General features: G+C 38.7%; 2 protein-coding genes and 1 pseudogene across 2 annotated transcripts; 2 read left to right on the top strand and 1 right to left on the bottom strand.

The window, feature by feature from the left end:
- On the top strand, positions 1-927 carry LOC144654976 (melatonin receptor type 1A-like). The gene has a single exon (XM_078515204.1). It carries the CDS (start codon positions 1-3, stop codon positions 925-927), a length of 927 nt encoding a protein of 308 aa, XP_078371330.1.
- Positions 928-1,818: 891 nt separating this feature from the next.
- Positions 1,819-3,108, top strand: LOC144655355 (melatonin receptor type 1A-like). Its single transcript, XM_078515593.1, has one exon. It carries the CDS (start codon positions 1,944-1,946, stop codon positions 2,856-2,858), a length of 915 nt encoding a protein of 304 aa, XP_078371719.1. The 5' UTR covers positions 1,819-1,943; the 3' UTR covers positions 2,859-3,108.
- A 3,592-nt stretch (positions 3,109-6,700) lies between these two features.
- LOC144654211 (octopamine receptor beta-2R-like) lies at positions 6,701-7,629 on the bottom strand (annotated as a pseudogene).
- Between the last annotated feature and the right edge of the window lie 9,298 nt (positions 7,630-16,927).

Below are 16,927 nucleotides of genomic sequence, written 5' to 3'. Positions count from 1 at the left end.
ATGGAACAAACTGAAGATGCACGAAACTTGACGACGGTCATCCTACACACAGTTATTCTCGTTGCCACGATGATTTTAACACTCACAGGAAACTCGTTCGTCTGCCTCGCTTTCTACAGGAATATAAGACTGCGCACTATTACCAGTTTCTACGTATTTTCTCTGGCAGTAGCTGATATTATGATGGGAATTTTTTGTTTTCCTTTTCATGCGATCGCGTCTGGTCTGCGCAAGTGGCCATTTAGCACCAACTTTTGCCAATTCGCTGGTTTCGTTGTTGAACTCTGGGTTCAGGTGTCGCTTTGTATTTTGGCACTCGTGTCGATTAATCGGTATTTTTGCGTTGTTAAACAACAGAAATACTTAAAGTTCTTTACCAGAATGAACACAGTCTTGTCTATTCTTGTCGTATGGCTGTGTGCGATTGTCCTAACCCTAACAAATACGTTTGTAACGCCAGTTGTATATGTGTGGAATCCATACAACTTATACTGCCGAGCAACGTTTCCAAACAGAGGCAAAGAAAAGGAATTCTACACCTTGGTTGGATGTTTTTCTATCGTTCCCATGTCAATAGTGGTATTTTGTTATAGCATGGTCTATTATACTGTCAGGCAACACAACAATGCCGTCGTTCCTTCTCTGCAAAGTGCAGCAGCTACAAACAGGCCAGGAGTAAGAGCACAGGAGATAAAGACATCTCGGGTACTTTTTGCTGCTGCGTTTGGGTTTTTTGTCTGTTGGACACCTTTTATAGTTATTTTACTTTTGGAATTTGGCTTTCAGATTGTCACTCCCTTGTCTTCACAGCCGATTTACCCAGTGTTATCTATTGTGTCTTCGTGGATTAATCCGATAATTTATGGTGTTATGAACACAGCCATGCGGAAGGAGTTTGGAAAAATTCTGGTCTGCAAAAAACATTAGAAGATCTGTACAGTCAAAGCTCGCCTAAATGACATCGTCAGTTTCAGTTTGGTCCTGTCTCGTGATTAATAAATCGGATTGATTGTTAGTCACTTGTATGATTACAGACCGAGTTGGACTCCAATCAGTCAGGAGCCCAGGTCCTACAATTTTATGTATCTTTACCAAAATTCTTGGTTTTGATTGGTTCTCAGCGCCATCCATCGATTTGTCGCATAATTGGCGCGGATCACGTAGGTGTTCAGTTACAGCTGCCAGACTACAACAATTTGTAATTGGATACCTGTTTTGGACACCTACGCTATTTGCCCGTGAATTACGTGCACTGCGTGCTGTTTCCCTACTGTTTGTAAAACAGATAGAATATGTCAATGATTTTTCACTTAGAGAGGATCTCAGACTTCAAATCGCGAAGTTTGTTATTCATGCGACTAATTAATAATCAGACGCATCTTACAATTTAGATAGCTATCGTCCTCCTAATTGCAACTTCCTCTCCGGATTGCTCCCTGTATCGCATTCCACTCAGTTCATTTACTATTACTAATTTTTTACGATTGTCGGTGCAACCAAAATTTCCCTCTAAATTTTTCAACTAACACGAAGATCACTGTATTATTTTTACACTAGGATCACTGTAATATTATGATAGATCCAGCCCACGGCTATAATTCTGATTCGAGCCCACGTTGTCGAGTGTTTCTTAGCAGGAAGTTGATGTTAAAATATCTTCCTTTAAGGTTTTTTTTAACCTTTACATAACAACCTATTTAAAATGCAGCGTGATTAGGGAGAAAGAATGCTCAAGAGTGTTTGTTGCCATTTAATTAAATAGAAAAGAGAATATAACCATTATGCCTTTTTTAATCGGAGTTTAGCTGTCAACGAGTATATGGCAGGTGTAGAATAGTTTACATTAGCTGCACGCACTAAATAGTCACTTTGCAGAATAAATTCCAAGTAAGCTGAATTCAATTCTCTCGTTTTTTGCCAAGGTTTCTTTAAACAGGAGAGCAATGGAAGAAGACACCAGAAGCTTGGCGGAGGTCGTTGTACAGACTGTTATTCTCAGTCAAGCGACTATTTTGTCACTTGCAGGAAACTCGTTCATTTTCCTCGCTATCTACCGAAACAGGAGACTACGTATTATTACCAATTTCTACGTGTTGTCTCTGGCAGTTGCTGATATAATGATGGCGACTTTTAGTTTCCCTTTTCAAGTAATCGCTTCTGGGCTGCGAAAATGGCCATTTGATTACAAACTTTGTCAATTTTCTGGATTTGTTGTGCAGTACTGGGTTCATGTGTCAGTTTGCATTCTGGCACTTGCATCGATTAATCGGTATTTTTGTGTTGTGAAACCACATAAATACTTAATGTTCTTCCCTAAAAAGAAGACTGTTCGTTCAATTCTTGCTGTATGGATTTTTTCGGCTGTTCAGACACTAATATATATTTTTGCCACACCTATTATTTATCGCTGGATTCCTGAAAACTTATACTGCAGAGCAACATTTCCCGATGAACGCTCAGAGAGGATTTCCTATCTCTTCTTTGCAAGTTTTTACATCGTTCCCTTGTCACTGGTGGTATTTTGTTATGGTAGCATCCATCGTGTTGTCAAACGGCACAACATCGCTGTCGCCCCAACTTTACGAGAAGCAAACGGTCGAGGGATAATTATTTCACAAGAGATAAAATCCTCTCGAATCCTTTTTGCCGCTGTTGTTGGATTTTTTATTTGCTGGATGCCTTTTATCGTCTTAGCAATATTAGAATTTGGTTTTCAAGTATCTATTCCTTCTTCTGCACAATCGATTTATCCGTTGTTCTGTTCTACCTCAGCGTGGATTAATCCTATAATTTATGGAGTCATGAATCGAGCAATACGGAAGGAGTTTAGAAACATATTGTTTTGTAAGAAGGATTAAAATGTAAACCTTCCAGTCTTTGCAGCTATATAAATCCAACAGTTTCAAGCTTTCTTTTGTAAGTTGAACGATGAACAAATAAGGAAGCAAACGCATGTATTATGCTGTCATAAAAACACAAAAAAACATGCATTATTTGAGATATGTCAAAGATGTGGTTAATGTTTCGTATATTAAAACTTTCCTTTAGAGCCAGCATTTCTCAATTCTTGGGGCGGATTGTTCCATAAGTGGAACCCATTAAAACCAAAACTTTGTTTTAAGAGCCCGTAGACAAGTTTTTCTGCCAAAAAAAACTAAGGGGAGCCATGGAAAACTTTAATGACAGGAAGACCGAAGGAAGACGGGAGTTTGAGGCAAGCCGGTTGTTTTGGTTATAATTAATTACCTAGTCCATTTGTAGCGACAGTGCAGTTCATTCTTAGTATATATAAGCTTTAATGTAACGTGCATTTCAGTACCCTGAATCAATATATAAGGTATGGGTTTCTTATTTGCGCTTGGTAGTGCTTTGCGGCCGGAGTTGATCGTTGATGTTTTTTCTGTGTAACGCTCTTTATTCCCGAAGCTTATCTTTAAACCCAGATGCATAAATAGTTATTGTACTGGAGAATTGTCCAGTGAGGCAGCCTAAAGCTGGAATCCCAAAGTGTGACAATTAAGTGACTGAAAAAATTATAAAGCAATTGAATCTTGCAAAAAAGTATTTAATTTATATAGTTAATTTCAGTTCCATACGCGCGGGCGACTCGCAAACTCACGAACACTTTCAGCATTATTGTAAAAAAGTCGACTACATTTTTTTATGGTATACATTCTTACTGACCATATAAATGGCGTAATAAAATGTCCAAAATTCAAGTGGAACTACGGGAGAAGCGACTGATTTTACAACAAAGTTTTGGACATTTTATGGAGTCATTTCCATGGTCTTTAAGAATGCAGACCAGGGAAAAGTGTGGCTGATTTATTTTTTAAAATGACAACGAGGGTTTTCCCCTTCCTGAGGATCACAATCTTGCTGTGGTCAAGGGGCTTGCGTGCCTCAGTGATCCGGAGAGCTAAGGGGCGGGAGCTTAGCTCCTGGTAGGGCCACGCATGCCGGACGGGTCAACTGCGTGCTTGTTGCCACCAAGACAGCATGGACACCATCATCATGATAAGGAGCTGGTGGCGGATAGGGTAAGTGTTCAGAAAGGAACCTGGCAACATCACCCGCACAGCCCTACACTGGACACCAGAAGGCAAGCGAAAGAGAGACAGACCGAAGAACACCCGACGCCGGACAGTAGGCGGAGCGAGGAGGTCCCTAAACCACAACTGGTGTACCATCCAGAAGGTGGCACAGAACAGACAGGAGTGGAAGTCCTTCGTTGCTGCCTTCTATGCCAGCGGACATAACGACCGTTGAAAAATGTGGTCGAGTAACTTTTGCAACTGGTCATAACCAAGGTGTCTTTTAGTTTTTGCTTTATAGTTGGTGTTCTGTGAGAACATTTAAGATGTGTTGATGTTGAAATCCTAGGAAGAGACTTCAGTTAAGGAAAAAAAGATAAAAGCCAAAGAAAAATAAAAAGTCCATGAATAGTCACCTTTTGCTTTGTGCGTGCATAGCTCGCTATTACGTACATACACTCGTCGTCGAAGTTCCAGTAAAATTTGATAAGAACAGTAACAGAAGACAACTCATAATTTTACAGGCTCTTACTATTGAGGACACGAAATATACCCGAAGTTGACTGTACGTCATTTTTATCTACTTGGAAAACGGAAATGAGGAGTTACGCTACCGCTTGTGAAAAACTCTTTGTCTTTGTGCAACTGACATAAAATATTTTTTTTTAAAATGGCTACGAAACAGCTTGGCATACCTTTGATGAAAAGTCTGCAGAAAGGCTTTCCCCTTTATCATCCTATGCCTGTATAACAAATATTTGTCGCTCAACCCGTAAACAGATTGTCGAATGCAAACCTTCTTTTTACCCCGGCGCTCATCGACATAGCGTTGTTTTCGCCCTTTTCTCTGTAACAGGGTTTTGACAGGCCAGTTTTCCCTACCATGTGAACTGGCTCAGGTTTGGGAGCTAGCATGCTCAGGCAGCTTCTTCGCGAGAACGATTCAGTGAGCGCCTCCCTGCTCGCTTTACTCTTCAAATTGTTTTCGAAGCTTTGCCTCCTCGCGCGTATCATCCCAAACGTGCTCATTAGATCTTAGTGACTTAAAAGGCCGCGGGTATAGAGTATAGTACATGAAAATACCATTTGAGTGTGACCAAATGCCTTTGCATGTATATTTGTAAACGAGTTGGCAACCAAGCAAGTAGGCAGGCAAAGTATAAGGACACGATGGAAAAACATACCAGGTTGTAAATTATTTTCCTAAATGAAAATATCCACACGACAATTAGCGACAAAACTGTTTTATTTTTGGTGAAGAGTATCTATGTGACTTGTTGTAAGTTATAACATTGTGAGTAGCTGTTTCTTTTCTTCGTTGGTTACAGTAAAATTATTAAAAAAACTAAATGACTTTTTATTAAAAAGGGCTTTTTGTTAAAAATCTTTCAATTTGCAAATATGTTATTAAATTGATATCTATGTAGAGTAGACGAGACTTTAGTTTAAGCAACAGTAGGCACCAATTATTTTAGGAAGACGCGCCAGAGAGACGGTAGAAACCTATCTACTTGTATTGTGGTAAATAAACTTATTAGAAGGGAGTTCCGAAGTCAAATTGTTATCACCTTTTCAAAGAATATTCTACGGAGCTCATAAAATCTTAACACAATAAAATCTTAACACAATAATTTCAGAAGGAAGGCCGAACTGTCGATACTGATAATGTTACTAAATTGTGGTTTTGCATTTGATCAATAATAATCTTAAAAGGATTGATCTTGTAGCCTTGAGGCTGACAAAGGCATACAGTACCCATTATGAGAAGCTTAGGCAGAAGAAGAAGAAGAAGAAGAAGAAGAAGAAGAAGAAGAAGAAGAAGAAGAAGAAAAAAAGAAGAAAAAGAAGAAGAAGAAGAAGAAGAAGAAGAAGAAGAAGAAGAAGAAGAAGAAGAAGAACAACAACAACAACAACAACAACAACAACAACAACAACAACACTAATACTCATACCCAGATCTTCCCATTCTTTGGAAAAATCTTTGACAAAATCCATTTTATCATTATTTTTAGTGTGGTACGATTTCAGTCCCACAAGTTTTCGTGACTGCTTGAAGAAACTTGGAATCTGCACAAAACGCCAAAACTAAAGCTAAATCAGAAGTTTCGGTCATTCGATTTGAAAGTCGAGGTAAATTTGAAGTAGATAACCAACTGTAATTTATACACTGGCTTTTTTTCTAAAAGATATTAAGTAAGTTGTCGAGGCTAGGTGCAAATTATTGTTAGCTTAAAGCATCCATTACTCTGAAATGTTGACTGTTACCACCTGCCTATTGCTTTTAATTTTACTAGTTTTCACTCTCAATTTCAAACGTTCCACTTACAATTCACCTTTCACGAACTTTGCTTTTCTTAACCAAATAGAAAACGTGCAAAAATTATTATATATTGTGCATGTTTGTGTATAAAAAACATTAGAGACAGCTGCAGGCACTAAATAATGCTTTCATATCATTTAAGGCCTGTTTTCTGGGTTTTGCATAATAAATACAAACGCAGAAAGATCAAACGGCTTTTCAATAATAATGTGCGAGATTCAGATCGTTTGGTATTCTAGCACACGCTGTACAGTACACGGCCCCACAAGCATTGTGACACGCATTGTGCTTAAAACCCTTATCGTGTTTAAATAAACAATATGAATGAGAATGGGGGAGTATGTGATTAATCTTTTCTGCAGAATAGTGTGTTTCGAAATTCTCTACGCATGGATCGATTCATAAATCCGTAAATCATTGGATTAATCCACGAAGAGATAGCAGCGAATAACGGGTAAATCGACTTTGCATAGGAAGGAATATATACCTGTGTCCCAAATTCTAAAATTAATATAACGATAAAAGGAATCCAGCAGACACAATATCCAAATACGGTTGCAAAAAGTACTCGTGATGTCTTTATCTCTTGAGCACTGATCGTTCCTTCTTGGTCGTTTGCTCCTTGTAGAGAGGGGAAAATTGCGGTGTTGTGTTGCTTGACAACCCAATAAACCTTACTGTAACCCAGTAATACCAACGACATAGGAACGATAAAGAAACATCCACTGAAGACAAAAAATATCTTCTCCACTTGTTCATCGAGGAACGTTGGCCTGCAGAAAACGTTATCAGGGATCCACCGATATATAACTGGGACTGCATAAAGACTCAGTGACTGGACAAGTAAATAAATCCATATGACAACAATGGATAATATCGTTTTCTTTCTGGTGAAGAACACAGAATACCTTAGTGGCTTTACAACGCAAAAATATCGATTAATCGCAGTAAGTGCCAGGGTCCAAGTTGATACTTGCCCCCAGTAAACTGCAAGGAAGCCAGTAAATTGGCAGAAGTTGAAACTAAATGGTCATCTGCGCAACCCAGAAGCGACGGCACCAAACGGGAATAAAAACATAGCCACCATCATATCAGCTACTGCCAAAGACAATACGTAGAGATTGGTAACAGTGCGTAATCGTCTGTTTCTGTAGAAAGCGAGACCTACGAGCGAGTTTCCTATAAGTGACAAAATTGTCGTAACAGCAAGAATAACGGTGTGTATGACGACTGCCGGCAGACTTCTTGTGTCTTGTGTGTATTCCATTGCTGCTACAAAATAAAGTTTTACACCAAGAAAGGAGAACGAATTTAAATCTGTGAAGAGTTATTTTGGATTCACGGCAGCCGTAAGTTCTTTCTACTCAAACGCGAAATGAGTGTGATCGTTTATACATATGACTTTTTGGAACACCTGCCGTATCCCGCCAGAAACCCATTAAAACAAGCGTTAATATATCTTCTAGAAAACCATAATTACTGTCAAAACGGAAATTATCTCCTTTGTCATTTCGCTTAAAGAAAAACACTATGCTTTGAAAGCTGTATGCAATGTGAAAATAAGGTGTGTTTATTCTCAATTGAATTCGTTAATAGTTAAAGGCTTTTTTTAAGCTTACCAATGCTCGTAGGAGGTGCATGACCACTCGTTTCCTTCTATTCCCATTGTGAAATTAATATTTTTACCCAGCGCGATTATAAGTCCGCGTTTGACATGCTCTCGAAGGAAGGTCGACTTTTGAGGCATATATATATGTTCCTTAGGAAGACTTAGTTTGTTTTTTTAATAATTTCAACGGCAGAAAGCTTATTACCGAAAACAATACAGTACAGGGCTTCTGTCGAAGGCTGTGGGTTGATGATTTTATTTTCTAGCTACTAGAAAACAAAATTATATATACATTTTCTGAGAAAACTTATATAAGTCCGAGAACGAAGTTCAAGGGCATGAATGCTATTTGTTTTAAATCATAATTTCTAAGGGCAACTATGCACAGATCCCGAGACGTAAACAGTCAATTACCTTCATTGTTCACTACTAAAGTTTCGTACCGGCATGCCTCAAAATTGAAAAAGGACACGAATTTTTAACAGTGTGGCGCCATGCTTGGATTTAGAATTTTGCATTGAAAGGTCTTCCATACGGTTAGATTGCACCGCTTAACGTCCATCTGTTGTTTTGCCGTGATCTCATTTCGCAAAATTGTCTTTTGTCGACACATATGCCAAATACTTCCCTCGGAGGGAAATCTACATTATTCGATGAAAAAATATGCATACTGGGGCACGTGATCAATTTTTGCCAATAACGATAATAATAATAAATCAATGTAGCTGACAATTTGTCAGTAAAAACTTCATTTATATAGTTATATGAGGCGAATACCACTATTGTATGCTCGGGTGCAAACAAAAAGGGCAAGGTGTTCGGAAATTACAAGCTGTAAAAAAAAGGGGTAGCACCATGCCCCCAACAAATTAATTTTTGTACTGAAGATAATATGTATAATTAGCCTGATACTGCGAGCTTGAACGAGGTGTCTATGGATAGAAAACCGGTGGCTGTTCTCCAAGATGCAGCGTGCGTCCAAGATGGTGGGTGATACAGTCAACTCTCTCTTAACGGACACCTCTATAAGACGGACACCTCCATAAGACGGACACCTGGTTATGGTCCCTGCCGTTTTTCAGTCATTTTACTGTAAGAAAACTCTCTGTAAGACGGACACCTCTCTAAGACGGACAACGGACACTATAAAACCGCCAACGGACACGCACAAAAAGTTATTTTTAAGTGAATAATACTTCAAAACTTGTTATCAACATATAGCATAGAAGGTCAGCGCCTTTAGAATACCAAAACGCATTACTTCTTTTCTTAAACTTGTGTATATATATATATGGGCACCAAAAATTTAGTTTTCTACTTACAGTATTAGCGTTTGTTATTAACAAACAAGTCGAATTTCTGATATTATTTTTGTTCCACTTTATAGGTTTTGCTAACGTAAGCGACTAAAAACAGACGTGTATTCGTTGTGTATAGCCGATTAGCTTCATCGTCTCAAAATTTCTGGTGTCACGTTACCTCGACTCTCTATAAGGCGGACACCTCTCTGAGATGGACAGTTGGGGCCGGTCCCGGCGGTGTCCGTCTTAGAGAGAGTTGACTGTATACCAAATTACCAAAATAATAGAAAATGAGAGAACTATTTTAATGGAATCAAAATAGGCTATTTCCGAGCTAACCTTTGCCTGATTTTTAAACGAGTCTTCTTTGCGAAACCATTCAAATGAAAATGACTTTGATTTACATGAAAATGGACGTGAAGTTGAAACACTGATATTTGCACATGAGTTGTTTCGCACGACGACTCGTTTTGAAACAGATGCAAAAGGTAACTCGGAAATGGCATACGGGCGTAAAGAGGAAAAGACAATCGAACCGCAATAGTTTGCGCCAGAAAAGGCTGAAATCTCCGGCCACTTCGAGGACAGTTCTTTGGTAGCTGCGCAGAATGGAGATAAATTTTGATTTTCGTCGATCAAACACAAGCAGTATCTTAAATCGACAAGCAGTATAAAGCAAAAAAGGATGACTTACTGCACTTTTGGTTAAAATACAGCTGTAAATACAGCTGTGAATTAGTGGCAACTAGGAGAGTTTTTTTATTGGTTTAACCAGGCAAATAAAACAACGTGACTGTTCCACACATGGGAACTTCCTGGACTGACGACATTTTTCCTTACTTTATTAGTGACCTTTCAGTATTTTCGATGAAACTAACACTGTGACGGTCTACGTGCAGATAGGTTTGGACAAAACACCATTGAAATGATTCTGCAGAGCAACATCAGCAGAAAAAAAAAATCAAAGCGTTTCATACATTTTCAGTTAGATTTGTTTCCCATTTTGCCCTTTGAGAGCTAGTAGCCAATAAAAGTGAAATATAATTTCTAAAACGAAATATAATGTTGTGCTGAACGCAAACTCGTATCAAGTGTGTCTTACTGATAAATTTACTTCTGACAATTACAATATTCTTTTCATTCAGGAGATGGCTCGTACAACCCTTTGATTGGCATAGAGGTGTCATAAGTGATACGTATTCAGTATTTCGACTTACGTTTCATAGATAAGTCGATTGGTTGAGTTTATTTCTTGAACATGTACTCATGCAGTCCACTAATGCATTTCTCTGATCAATATAGTTCCTGCAATAAGTAATTAGCAATTAAATTTGCGTACATAACTTCGTAGTTTTTCAGTTATATTGTGGTAGTTCCATGTCAAGTGGAACGAAAGTTCTGCTCCTTTTCCCTTCCAAGTTTTTGTTTGATTGTCATATATATAAGTTGTTTACACGGAGGCAGTAGTTGTGTTGTTACAATATGTTGTACATTGCTGGCGAATCCATTAAGCTTAAACTCAAACTAAACGTGCTAAGAAACGGAATATTGAAAATTTGTTTTTGCTCTATCCTCCATTTCGGCAAAGTAATATGTTTTGAAACTCCCTCCGCATGGCTCGGTTCATGACACCATAAATTATTGGGTTTATCCACGCAGAAATAGAAGAAAACAACGCAGGAATCGACTCTGCGACGGTAGGAATAGATATTGCGAAAGCAGATTCGCAAAATAGTACTGCGGCAGTAGGAATCCAGGAGATGCAAAATCCAAAGACAGCAGCAAAAAGTACTTGACACGTATTTATCTCTTGTGCACGTATTGATCCTTGGCTGTTTGCAGCATTTTGTAGAGAAGGAACGATGACTCTGTTGTGTTGTCTGACAACGTGATAGACTCTGCCGTAACCAAGCAGTAATACTAACATTGTTAGAAAAAGGAAACATGTAAAGCCGATGTTACCAACGTTCTCGTTACCCTGATCTTGATAATTGTATTTGCAAAATAACCTGTTTGGATTCCAGCGGTAAATAGGATGCGTTATAGAATGATAAGTTACACAAACGAGAAACTGAAAAATCCACACTAAGAGAATCGTTAGAAACGTTTTCTTTTTAGTGAAGTAGACAGAGTATCGCTGCGGCTTTACAACGCAAAAATATCGGTTGACCGATGTGAGTGCCAGTGTCCAAAGTGAAACCATAGTCCACTGAAATAAAAGAAAACCAGTGAATTGACAAAACCTGTCACTGAATGGCCATCTGCGCATCCCAGAAGCGACTGTGCGAAAAGGAAACACAAACGTTGCCACCATTATATCAGACACTGCCAGAGACAACACGTAGAAATTGGTAATTGTGCGTAGTCTCCTTTTTCGGTAGAAAGCGAGGCAAACGAGCAAGTTACCTGTGACTGACAAAACTGTCGTAGCTGCAAGAATTACAGTGTGTATGATGACTGCCGGCAGACTTCTTGTATCTTCCATTGCTGGTACAAATTAAGGTCTACAAACAAGACTTTGGAGATTCTGATTTGGTACGCGAAGTACAACGATTTTAAATTTGACGAACTTGTTCAGTCTATGTATAGGCAAAGCGACTAAGGTACTATGCGTTTTGGTAACAGTACGATTTTGCAACAACTGAATGATTCTTCCTGAAAAGCACAATTATCAATTATACTCTGAGGAGACAATACCTTTTAGTAATATGCATTAAAAGCCACCTAGCATGGCAAAACAAGCTGATATAACTTTTTTTAATTACCCATTGAATGCTCACGAGAGGTCCTTGTGTTGTTCGAAGAGGAATATTGACACAAGTTATCATGGTCCCGGAGGGAGGTTGTGTCATCAGCATGCTGTGTCGAATTCAATGACTTTTCATTATCATCCACGAATGCAGCATTGGATTTTGTTTCAAAAAGGAAGAAAGTCGAGATTAAAATTATAATGATTCGTTGCCTATCAACTGCGTTGCCAAAAGTTCAATAACACTTAAATTCGTGTCAAAAAACGTGCGCCGTTAAGCTGCTACTAAAAGTGAAGAGCAATGTGACAGGGCATTAATTAAAAACTCTAAACAAAGGGAAACTGTATGTACAAAAGTTTTGACACTGGCTTCTGACGGAAAACATAAAAATGGGACTGTGTTTGCTGCTGATTGGTTTTTGCAATGGTTTATTGGGATATTGTCAAGATGTGGTATTACTTGTTCACCATTATGCAAATTTGAGACGTATTTAATTTCCTCTTCTATTCTATGTTTCTAAAACAAATGGACGAGCGAAACACATCTGAGCAAGATCTAAAACATGAAGACCACTTGTTTTTTTGTAAAAGCGTCGTATTTTTGGCCGAGGCTGAACTTTCTTAATGTTTCGACGATTTGAGCCCGTAAACGTTCTTAACGATGTTCTATTTTCTAATTTTAAAAACAAATTGGTGCTGCTGTTATGTCCTTAGGATGTCCTAAAATCAGTTGACCTTTTTTTAGCTCAAGGTTCTCAACTTGTACTTGGCTTTTGGGATGGCTGTAGAATCTGATGGTGGTGTCCAGTTCAGCAATTCTCTTAATTATATTCTCTATCTCTTCAGCTGGTCATCCTGCTTGGTGAGTTTGTTTCCTGATTCATCCTTGATAAGTTTTGATGCTGAGCTTTTCTTTCCTGATAACTTCTTGGTCAGGTCATATAAGCCTCTCATCCTGTGTTTCTCTGCCGCGTTTTCTGCTTCCTTTGCCAGTTCATCAATGAAGTTTCTTTTGTCACGCCTGATGTCTCTTAGTACTTCCTGGTTAATTTCATCGTATTGTCTCCGTGCTTCCTTTCTGGCAGCCCTTGTTCAGTCTACTACTATTAGTGATCTTCTCCTTGTGCTTCTTAGTTGTATTGCTTATTTGAGGCATTAATTGTTTGATAACAATATATTGTTCATTGATTGGAAAAGTTAAAAAAACGTTTGGCAATTTGTCTTCTCTAATCTCCTTTACGACAGAGTAATATGTTTTGAAATTCTCTCCGCATGGCCCGGTTCATGACGCCATAAATTATTGGGTTTATCCACGCAGAGATAGCAGAAAACAACGCAGGAATCGACTCTGCAACGGTAGGAATGGATATTTCAAAAGCAGTATCGCAAAATAGTACTGCGGCAGTAGGAATCCAGGAGATGCAAAATCCGAACAAAGCAGCAAAAAGTACTCGACAGGTCTTTATCTCTTGTGCACGTATATCGTTCCTTATTATTCAACAGATGCGCGCGCTGCCCATATATGGTCAAAATGTTAGCGATATCTGTCATCCGTACATAACAGATATCCTGCGATATTCGTAGGTTGCGAAGATTCGTCCGAAATCTTGTAAAGTGCGGCACAATTACAGTTTTTCTATGTGCAAAATGTGTTTCGTTGACAATTTGTTGAATAATAAAACAATTATCCTGCTCAATCTTGCGAAATATCGTCTGATTTTAGCCCACTCGGCCTACGGCCTCGTCGGCTAAGTATCAGGCGATATTCCGCGCGATCTTGCAGGATAATTGTTAATTGGTTGTTTGCAGCATGTTGTAGAGAAGGAACGATGGCTCTGTTGTGTTGACTGACAGCGCGATACACCCTGCCGTAACCAAGCAGCAATACTAACATTGTTAGAAAAATGAAACATGTGAAGCCGATGTGAGCAACGTTCTCATTACCCTGATCTTGATAATGGTATTTGCAAAATAACGTGTTTGGATGCCACTGGTAAAAAGTATCCGTTAAAGAATTAAAAGTTACATTAACGACAAACTGAAAAATCCAAACTGAGAGAATCGATAGAATAGTTTTCTTTTCAGGGAAGTAAACAGAGTATCGCTGCGTCTTTACAACGCAAAAATATCGGTTTACTGATGTAAGTGCCAGAGTCCAAAGTAAAACCATAGTCCAGTGAAATAAAGGAAAACCACTGAATTGGCAGAGTTTGTTAGTAAATGGCCATCTGTGCAGCCCAGAAGCGACGGTGCGAAATGGAAACACAAACGTGGCCACCATTATATCAGCTACTGCCAGAGACAACACGTAGAAATTGGTAATTGTGCGCAGACTCCTTTTTCGGTAGAAAGCGAGGCAAACGAGCGAGTTGCCTGTGAGTGACAAAAGTGTCGCAGCTGCAAGAATAACAGTGTGTATGATGACTGCTGACAGGCTTCTTGTATCTTGCACGTCTTCCATTACTGCTACAAAGGTCTACATAGACGGCTTTCGCGATTATGATTTGGTGCCAGAAGTACAACGATTTTAAATTTGGCAAAACTTGTTCGGTCTATGTATACCCCGGCGTGCCCAATCGATGAAAATCGATCATCGGAAACCAATCGATATAATCAATATAATCGATAAAAATCAATCGATTAATATCGATTGGTTCCATTAATCCATGAAAATCGATACTCACAATTCACGCCCTCTTAATTGTATCGATTTTCATCGATTTTATCGATTATTATCGGTTATAATAAATGAACCATTTATCATTTCTTGCATCATTTGTAAGGCGATACGTTACGCATCCTTTCACGCAAGTTAAGCTGCGTTCACATTAGGCCGAAACATGATTAGTCTCATCACGAATGAAACATGTTTCGTCGTGAAAAGTGTTCACATCAGGCAGTGCATTGCGCGAATCATGATTGAAACATAAATTAGTCTGATCATGATTGAAACTACCTCGCGAGGTAGTTTCAATCATGATCAGACTAAACAAGTTAAAAATGGCGGACATGCGGTGAGGAGGCGAGTGCCCAAAAGCTTCAAATTTGGGCTTTCTATGCGATAAAATGTTTATTTAAAATATGGGCTAATAAAGCGATACAATATGGATTATCAGTGATGGATAGAAAGCAGAATATTTGGCAGAATATCGCCACGAAAGTTTACGACGGCGGCTAGAAGCGCGCAGCATTGCATAAACAAACTTTACAAAATAAAAATCTTCTGTTACCGACTGATAGCACAAATTCTGACAATACTGTCTTCTTGCTAAACACTTGAAAGCCCTGCTTCATCGAAGGGCTTGAAAATAGACAGAAAGACAAAGATTTAATGGAAACTTTATTGTAATTTCGAGCCATATTTTTACGGTTAAATAAAGTGTATAGATTTATGCAAGAACCTTTAAACCGCATAAATTACACACCAGGCATGAAACGTGTTTGAAACTGACACCTAATGTGAACAATGCAATAACAACCATGTTTAGGTGAAACATGTTTCGTTGAAACATGTTTATTCTAAACATGTTTCGGGTTAAATGTGAACGCAGCTTTAGTCTAGTCGAAGTTCTGCGAGTCAAACAAAGCACGAAATGAACGTAATAATAATACAGGCTATTGTGAAGGGCTACCACGAGTGCCCATTTTCAGTAAAGACAGGCGAGTCTTTTTCCCTTTGGTAACTACGTTCATAGCGGACCGAAAACTGTTTCTGTTACTTATATATCAACACACTCTGATGGAATTTAAATCGCCGTTTCATGATTAAACGAAATAAAAAGAGCTAGCAACGTCCAATAGTGTTGTAATTTTGATAGATTTCCCGGAGCCGGTAGAGTTGGATACGAGTGGAAGCTCCGGAGTGAAGTCAGTCTATACGTGTAAAAAGGGGGAAATGGCCGGGTCTCGGTTGTTTATCAACTTCGTTGTCAAAAGTTCAGTAACACTTAAATTGATGTCAAAAAACGTATACCGTTATGCTCCTATACTGAAAGTGAAAAGCAAATTGACAGGGCATTAATTAAAAACTCTAAAATTGAAATGGGTAACTCATGATGTACAAAAGTTTTGACACTGGCTTCTAAAAACGTAAAAAAATGGCGACTGTGTCTGCTGCTGATTGGCTTTTGCAATGTTTTACTGAGATATTGTAAAGATTTGGTATTACTTGGAGAGGGGAGGGACAGGAGGGTAAATCTCCCTCCTCCCTACTTTTTGCGCCAACTTCCCCCTCCTCCCTACTTTTTGAGCTAAAATATCTCCCTCCTCCCTAATTGTTTTGGCCATTTCTCCCTCCTCCCTAATTTTTTTGGTTTTTGGCCATTTCTCCCTCTTCCCTATTCTGTACCTCCCCCCTCTACTTGTTCACTATTATGCAACTTTGAGACGTCTTGAATTCCCTCTATTATGTTTCTAAAACAAATGAACGAGCGAAACACATCTAAGCAAGATCTAAAACATGTAGACTACCTGTTTTTATAAAAGCGTCTAATTCAGTAACCATGGCTAAACGTTCTTAATGTTTCGACGGTTTTAGCCTGAAAATGTTTTTAACGATGCTCTTTTTCTTCTAAATTTTAAGCTCAGTTTCTCATCCTGTGTTTCTTTGATGCTGTTTCTGCCTCCGTTGCCAGCTCGTCAAAGTACTTCCTTTTGACACGCCTAATGCCTCTTCAAAATTCCTGGTTGATGTCATCGTATTTTCTCTGCGCTTCCTTGCTGGCAGCCCTCGTTCTGCTGTTATTGATTTTGCCCTTCTTAGATGAACTGCTTATAGGTTGTATAAGGGGCATTAATAACTGTATAGGTTTGTATAGTTACGATTTATTGTTCATTGGCGGCGAACCACTAAAACTTGAAACTGAAAATAAATGTGCTATGAAAAGGCAAGGAACGTTTGCCAATTTTTCCTTT

The sequence above is a fragment of the Oculina patagonica genome, chromosome 5 (assembly GCF_052425735.1).
Source record: "Oculina patagonica isolate OP01 chromosome 5, crgOcupat, whole genome shotgun sequence".
NCBI classification, from domain to species: domain Eukaryota; kingdom Metazoa; phylum Cnidaria; class Anthozoa; order Scleractinia; family Oculinidae; genus Oculina; species Oculina patagonica.
This window is presented reverse-complemented; position numbering and strand designations above follow the sequence as displayed.